General features: G+C 43.0%; 2 protein-coding genes across 12 annotated transcripts in view; one reads left to right on the forward strand and one right to left on the reverse strand.

The window, feature by feature from the left end:
* The window catches only part of M1AP (meiosis 1 associated protein), a 24,705-nt gene extending 23,660 nt beyond the window's left edge, over positions 1-1,045 (reverse strand). For all 3 annotated transcript variants that reach the window (XM_027669691.1, XM_027669689.1, XM_027669690.1), the window contains exon 1: positions 933-1,045. The gene's annotated coding sequence lies outside the window, so the exon portion shown is untranslated. The remainder of the gene's footprint in view (positions 1-932) is intronic.
* A 47-nt stretch (positions 1,046-1,092) lies between these two features.
* Positions 1,093-7,223, forward strand: LOC113960237 (GPN-loop GTPase 1-like). Of its 9 annotated transcripts, none has more exons than XM_027669692.1 (6): positions 1,093-1,141; positions 2,793-2,939; positions 4,021-4,121; positions 5,079-5,115; positions 5,616-5,687; positions 6,664-7,223. In XM_027669692.1, exons 2-6 carry the CDS (start codon positions 2,829-2,831, stop codon positions 6,793-6,795), a joined length of 453 nt encoding a protein of 150 aa, XP_027525493.1. In that variant the 5' UTR covers positions 1,093-1,141; positions 2,793-2,828; the 3' UTR covers positions 6,796-7,223. The 9 variants fall into 9 exon arrangements, 7 of the variants coding, with proteins under 7 accessions (XP_027525493.1, XP_027525496.1, XP_027525500.1 ...); XM_027669695.1 differs by having other exon boundaries at positions 6,969-7,223; XM_027669699.1 differs by having other exon boundaries at positions 5,648-5,687.
* The last annotated feature ends 410 nt before the right edge of the window (positions 7,224-7,633 follow it).

Raw genomic sequence — 7,633 nt, forward strand, 5'->3', positions numbered from 1 at the left:
GCTGGGACACTGTGCTGGGCTGTACAGAGCTGGGACACTGTGCTGGGACACCGTACTGGGCTGGGACACCGTACTGGGCTGTACACTGGCCAGGACAGCCACGTGTTCATGAAGGGTGGACAAGCTACAAAGGGGTGTCAGGGCACACCAGCAGCTTTGCTGGGGTCTTTCACATCCCATCTGTGTTTTCCAGGCATTATTTCTTGCTGCCATGGCATCTTTCTCTGTACTGGTCACTGTGTGAGGCACAGACCAGGGAGGTAATCACTAGGTTTGCTCCTTTAATGAGCTTCATGAAATTCTGGCAGGGGAGCACTGCTTTCGTGCTGGTCACACCCCTGCCAGTGAGACCTGGGATGAAGAGACCTCCCAGCCTGTACTCCCAAAGTTTCTGTGGAGCTGGGAGGATTGCACCAAATGTCCTTATGTCTTTCCAGAAGGGTCCAGCTTTTCCCCCAGCCTGGAGCCTTGACTGAGCATTTAGGGACTGCACTAAAAGCAAAAGCAAGAATAAAAACCTCTGCCCCATCTCTGCTCTTTTGATTTGTTTTAAGGTGCACCTTCCACTCCTGAGTTATTACCTCACACTCTCCTTCAGGTTTGCTGCACGTCAGTAAGTGCCTAATGCTCTGTTCCTCACAGTCTGGATGCCTTAAACGCATCGAACAGGCAGGGAAAGTAAAGAGTAACTTAACTACTCAGTTTCCACGGAAGCACAGGTTTTTCTTTTTTCTCTCCCAACTTCGAAATATCATCGACAAGATTTTACACAAGGGAGTCTGGAAAAAAAAGATCCTTTTCCCTGCCGTGTATGCGGTTTGGAATCGGGCCCGGGGTTTGGAGCACCCGCCGTGGGCGCTCCCCGCTCCCGCATTTCTCCCGGGTGGTTCCCTTCAGTGCTGGGAATGCCGCGGCTCTGGGCACGGACCCACCTCGGGGCGCCGATTCCCGATTCCCGATCCCGTCCGGAGCGGGTCCCGAACCCACAGCGGCTCCCGCAGCTCCCGGAGCTCCCCGGACCTGGCTCCGCGCATGCGCAGGGCCGTGCCGCGCCGGCCCGTCCCTGGCGGGAACCGGAGCCGTTGCTCGGAAACCCGGGTAGCGAAGGTGAGTCAAGGTACGCTGGTTTGAGCTCCTTCTTGTAAATACAGAGTATTCTATTCTGGTTTTTAATGTTGTTGATACTTTTAAGAGATTCTTCAAGATTTGTTTGGAGTTCAGCGTAGCATGGAGCTCTGGATTTATTGTCTTCTTCTTCATACATGAATTTATCTGTTGTCTTTCATGTCATACCAGAGACTAAATACCTGTGGAACCATCAACATAGCTAGAGCTGTCATAATTCATGGTAAATGTTGGTAAAAGGTTTTCAAAAAACCTCTCAATCCTTGTACCAGCTCTATCTTTAAACATGATAATTTCAGATATTAAAAGAATCCCGTTAGATTTTTGGTGTGAGTAACTGCTCTCCACAGGCATCCTTTGTGTTTGTATCCCCAACTCAGCAAGCTTTGTGTGTGTACACACATATGCCAGGCTTTGACTGGGATATTTTCCCTCACACCAGCCCAGTAGGATTAGTGTCTGCTGTGCTCCAACTCCACCCATCTGCCCAGTGACCCAAACCGTGCATATCTTTGGTATCTGCTTGCTTACTGAGCAACTTTTTGTACACTGTTTTCTTTCTGACTCTAGACAGTGATATTAGAATAAGCTTTCTAGCTTTTTATTTCTGTAGAAAAAGGCATGAGGTAGGAAAATAAGTCTCTCTTAAGAAAATACACTTTTTGAAAGACTAAAAGAAGTGGCACTGTTCATGTAAGGAAAGGTAGGTCTGAGGCTTAGGATTCGTAACTTTGAACTTCATTTTGATCTCATGTTTAGCTTTTGCTAAAAGGTAGAGCCAATAGCATTGGAAGAATTTTTAACAAAATTTAATTAAATTTAATTTTTTTAAATTGACTCTTGATAAGAATGGAAGAATCCCAGGGAACTGGGATATATGTGCAGCGACAAACCCGTAGACGTAAAGAATTTTAAGATTTGGAGAGGGAAAAAAGTAATTTGTGGAAGTGATTTAATTTTATTTACAGAATTTAGTCAAGGTAGCTCTGAGTAGTCAGGCTTTGACCCTTGGTGGATTCAGTTCCGTCTCAAATCTCTTGAGTAATGCTAGGTAATACTTTATCTATCTTCCTCCTTCCCATTGGTGAGGGGAATGAAATATATCAGAGTTTTAGGCACCTCGTATTGTGTGAAGAGTGGATATGCATGTGGCAAGATGTTTATGAAACTCTGTAATACACTGTTTTTATATGAATCCATGTAAAATTGTGGAACCATCTCACCTGTTTGTGGCAGTTGTCTTGCACTGAGTTTAGATCATCACTTCTTTGGGCCAGAACACAGCTCCCTTTCATAAAGATCCCGTGGGCTGTTACCCAGCGTGGAAGTGGCCCTGGCTCCCCCAGCCCCAGGCAATCAGGAAAGCTGAGGATCTTCAACAAGGGTTGTTCTTGTCTGACCTCAGTCGTATGATCTACTATTTACACCTTAAACTTCATTGTGCAGTGTGCAATTTTTGGATGCCCCTTTCCAGTAAAACCATAGGAGGCTTTAGAGTTGCAATTGTTTCCTTAAACAACTGTTGCCTTCCTAAACCTGGAGAAGTGACTGTTTGTCTTCTCTTCCTGTATTCACATGGTTGATTTGATAAAAAGTGAACTTGCAAAACTTCAGACCAGGGCTGAATATTTCTGAATACTTCTGAATATTTTCCCTTCTCCTTCCAGACTGACATAATTGACCACAGTTTTGCAGTGGAATGGATGCAGGACTTCGAGACTTTTCAGGATGCTCTGAATCAAGAGACCTCCTATGTCAATAACCTGACTCGTTCTATGAGTTTAGTGTTGGATGAATTTTACAGTTCACTGAAGGTAAAGGTTTTCCTTTTTTTATTACCTCTCCTAAAAGCCTGGAGAAGAGAAAGTTCAAGGAGAATATTTTTGATGTGTATAAATGCCTGGTAGGAGGGTGTAAGGAAGGCGAGCAGCAGACTCTGTTCACTGGTTTGTGGGGAAAGGACAAGAGACAACAGACACAAGGTGAGATACAGGAAACTGTGTTTAAACAGAAGAGAAAAAAAATGCTTTAATTTTACTAATTCTGCACTGTAACAGATGGTCCAGAGAAACTGTGGAATCTCCATCCTTGGAGATGCTTAAAACACTTTTGCTCAGGCAAAGTCATGAGCAACCCATTCTACCTAATCCCGCTTTTTGAGCAGCAGAGATTGGACTAGACGATCTCCAGAGGTATTGTCCAACCCCCACCATTCTGTCCTTCTGTAAAGGGCTTTGCACTGCCCTTTTGGACTGTAATCTGTTGATGACCTGTGTTGAGGATTTGCTGATTTGAACATACAATAACTTTAGCAGCTTGTCACACTGAATGGCAGCCTGAATAATTTAATATTGAACTGTGATTAATCACGAGACGAAAGCTAAGATAGGCTGGTAAGAGGCAGTGTTCTTTGCTGCAGCATTTCCCATCTGAGGTAATTTTCCTTGTTCTGAAAGTGTCAGGTACAGTTGGGCAATGTACTACATAGGAAGAAGGGAAAGAATCTCAAAAACAAATAAATGAACAAAAAAAACCCTTTATATTTGCTTATGCAAGAAGAAGATTGTTCTTCCACTCAACCAGGTTTTGAGAGGACAAATTAATTGTTTCTCTGACAACACTGTACATTGGAGGCTGTTAATGATCCCATAGTCTGTGCTAAAGGTTTTAGCTGATTGTGTTTGTCATCAGCTTTTACTAAAGAAAAAGCAAGCCTTCTTGGCTGTGTGGATATTCCAGGAACTGAATGATTCCATTCATGTAGATAATGATAACAGAGCCAAAACAAAAATATTGTAAGTGTCCTATGTGGAACAATATACAGAATTTCAAAAGGGATTGTAGTGGTCCCATATACAGAACTAACATACTTCCTGTTCCTTGTTTGCTGATCAGGTCATATTTATCTGCCTGTCAGGACTGTTGGAGCGCTGGATGGAGAGCAGGTCATATGAAGAGGATTACGGAGTAAAAGGCAGCTTGTACTTAAGTGCAGGGAAAGTATAAATATTTATATATATTGGCACAGTGCCTAGCCTTAATGCTTAAAATCCTTTGGAGAACTGTCTGCATATTTACTGTATTAATGATCAAATGCAAGGCTGTGTTGGGAAAGGTCTTCCATTTGGAAGTCAGTAGTTGAGACTGTCTTGCCTATGAAAAAGAGGGAGAATTTTCATTGGAGGATGTAGGATTCTGGCTGGTAATAGTCTTAATTCAAGGTATTTTTAGAGAATTGATTTAACACAAGCAGAACAAATGGCCAGAAGTGTAATGAGAGACAAGTTGAAATTAGAAAGTAGATGTGCATTTTGAATGTATTGTCATAGCAACTGATTAAATTCTCCCTCTCTTGCTGTTCTGGGGACCTTTTAAATGTGCTTTGGCTAAATAAAAAGTATTAGACTATTTCAGAGCCAAAGGGTCAGTTCTTGTTGTCTCTTTTGCACTTTAATTCTAGTACACGGATACTTGCTAACCACTTATAACCCTAGATGCAGAATGAGAACTTGGGTTATTAACAATAAACAAGTCAACAGCAGAAAGACTTGACCTTTCTTTTGAATTGCCCTACAGTGTTAAAAAATACCAAACAAACCTCCTTCCCCAAAGAAACACCCCCCAAAATACCCCAACAACTCACCAAACAGAAAATCACCGACAACCAAAAAGCGGAAGTAACAAACGTGAACAGCAAGTGGAGGAAGAGTTTGAAAGCGGGATGGACAGAAGCACAAGTGTTACTGCCCACTCTTAGGCCACTGTGCTGATTCAATGGGTGTTGTTAGGTTTAGATTAGTAGTTTGTTGTTGTTGGGTTTTTCGGTGGTGTTGATTTTTTTGTTGTCGTTGTGGGGGATTGTTCGTTTGTTCGTTTGTTTTTATTTTGTTTTTTTTTCTGTATTAAAAATCTGGCTCAGTTAGTCTCTAGTTCTGGTGTGTTTTCTTTTCCAGGTGGTTGGTGTTCCTGCAGTGTTTGGCACAGGACCGGGTGAGTTTTTTACCCAGCTTTCTAAAGCTGTAGATGAATAGGAGAGGTAAGGGGATGACTTCTGGTCCGCGACCCAGTGACCACTCCCTGAAGGTCCTGACTCATGAGTCTGCTCCTTTGATTTGAAGGAGTGTACAGTTGCCATAGCCAAGGTAGCCTAGGGTGTCCAGTATCAGCATAAAAAGCAGCAGTAAAAAGGAACTATTCAGAGATGAATTTTTGTGCTGTTCCGTGAAAAAGTAAAAGCTATCTGTGCCAGCAAGTCTGTGAAGTAATTTTTTTCTTGTATTTCCATACCAAGTTTTGAATTGTTGCTGTTTTAATGAAGTCTGTTCATTGATTTTGCATCCATTGGTTTCTGAATCCAAATCTGGGGAAAAAAGTACTGTTAGTCTTTCTGAAATGTCTCTCAAACATGAAAGCCTTGAGAAAACTTTTTTTTTGAGTAAAAAGAAGCCTCCAGGATGATCCTTATGCAATACAAATCCTGTGTTTTTCAGACTGAATGCACTCCCTTTATTCACCTTTTCAGAGAGTATCGTCCAGAATACGAGCGCCTGAGAAAAACACTGGTAAGTGTTTTTAGCTGTTTTACACCTGAACAGTGTATCTTGGGTCACTTTTATGCACACAGTTGCCTTTATGTTGAGAGGGTCTAACATTTCATTTACTAGTCGTACTCACTGTGGGAAAACTCCTGTCCTGAAGGAGTCCACCATTTGCCTTTTTTTTCCTAGATGTGGTGGAGCATATCTTTACAAAAATAAAGATTTTGTAAAACAGATGTTGCTCACTGTTTTAGTGCTAATATTTGAGCTAATTGTGTGAAAATGATTGGGAAATAAGATTGTGTCTTCCATTCAGATGGATAGAGAGTTCTTAAAAATAAATTTCCAAAGGGATTTGTTGAGACTATCCCTGTATCTTCCTGCACCAGTGAAGAGTACTAGTTTGACTTAGTAAGAAAGACTGAACTGCAGTGCCAAAATCAGTAGCTCTGCTCACCTTGAGTTCTGGCTGTCCAAAGGACAGTTCTCTGCAGGCACAGCTACACAGAGTTTGGCTTCCCGGCGCTGCTGAAAACGTCCTAGAATCCCACCTGACTGGAGGTTGCCTTCCATGCTTAGTCAGAAGTTCTGTGTAACCTTAGTTGAAATGTAAGACCTGCACAGTGACTTCTGCTCTCTGACTGGGGGACAGGCTGCTGGGTTTGGGCGAGGTTTCTCTTCTCCTGATGTTTTAAGTGTTCTCAGAATCCACATGTAAATCTTTATCTACGGGAGAAAGCTCAAAATAAACAAAAGAGAGAGCAGTTGGAACACTTGTGGAAGGACATGGGCAGGTGTGTGTGCAGGGCAGCACACTGGCAGGTACCTCCCCGGGAGGATAAAGTTTACTGCAGAAGTTTTCTGAAGAGTTTGCCTGGTGAAGTAGTACAGTGCTTCTTTGTCCTCACAGCAGAAATGTGAAAGCAGCTCCATGTTAGAGGAGCAGGGCTTTAATTCCTGTGGGATTGGTCACACTTAGCTCTTCCTGTGTCAGTCACAGGTTTGGAAGAAACCCCGCTGTGTAGCTAAAGCAGTGGACCTACTAGAAATAATGAAATACTTTAGAAAAGGCAAAACGGTCAGATCAGAATATGAGAAAGCTCTGCTGTTGGCTGCACTGTTCCTTAGATGAGGCGAGTAGGTGCTGATGGAGTCTGTCCTGTGTCTGGGATCCACAAGCAGCTTTCTGTCCCCTTAGAGCAGGTGTTCATTGCTGTGTTTCTGTGCAGACAGAAGTTGTCAGTGCACACGCTCCCTTACCTTTAGCAAGCTGGTTTGTGTACAGCCGTTTCTGTTCCCTTCAAGGACCTGATGCTTCTGCAAGGGGTCCCTCTGAGCTAATACTAACACGAGGAACTCTCGATGAAGAGCGAGAAGACAGGGAGAGTGACGCTGATGGCATTGACCATGAAGGTAAGGGAATGAGGTCTAAAAGCTGCCTCTCAAGAAATCCCCTCTATATTTCATGACCTGGATGGACTGTAAGGAGAGCCTAGAAAACGAGCAAACATTCAGTCACCTGACGTGTCAGAATCTGTAGCAGAAGCTCCACTGCAATGGTCAGCGTGGGGATATCACTCTGTAACCTTTGTGAAAGTTCAATTGTAAATTTTCTATTCAAGTAATTAAGAGGTGTATAACACACATAAACCAGAGAACTCGTTAGGCTTGGGGCATGCAGTGACCTCTGAACCTGATTGACGCACAGATGTGTCCATCATCTTTTTGGCCTTACAGTTTCTGCCCCTGGCTCTCTTCCCTTTTCCTGTGACTGTGGTCTTGGAGCAATCTTCTAAGTTGTTACAGTGTGATTTTTCTCTTATATAGCTCACAGACTTAATCTTCATTCTTTCCCTGTTCCGCTGATGGGTAGGATCACTTATTTCCTTTGCCCCGTAATGTAGTTGAAGATGGAACAGACTTTCTATGTTGCTTTGGCTATCCTGATTCTAACTTTTTTTCAGAACCAC

The sequence above is a fragment of the Corapipo altera genome, unplaced genomic scaffold (assembly GCF_003945725.1).
Source record: "Corapipo altera isolate COAL_440 unplaced genomic scaffold, ASM394572v1 289, whole genome shotgun sequence".
NCBI lineage: Eukaryota > Metazoa > Chordata > Aves > Passeriformes > Pipridae > Corapipo > Corapipo altera.

Excerpts from the sequence above, each read along its gene's own strand:
- LOC113960237 (XM_027669692.1), top strand. The coding sequence starts at position 2,829 with ATGCAGGACTTCGAGACTTTTCAGGATGCTCTGAATCAAGAGACCTCC. Across the intron at positions 4,122-5,078 it reads AGCTTGTACTTAAGTGCAGG|GTGGTTGGTGTTCCTGCAGT; the intron begins GAAAGTATAAAT and ends TTTCTTTTCCAG. Across the intron at positions 5,116-5,615 it reads AGTGTTTGGCACAGGACCGG|ACTGAATGCACTCCCTTTAT; the intron begins GTGAGTTTTTTA and ends TGTGTTTTTCAG.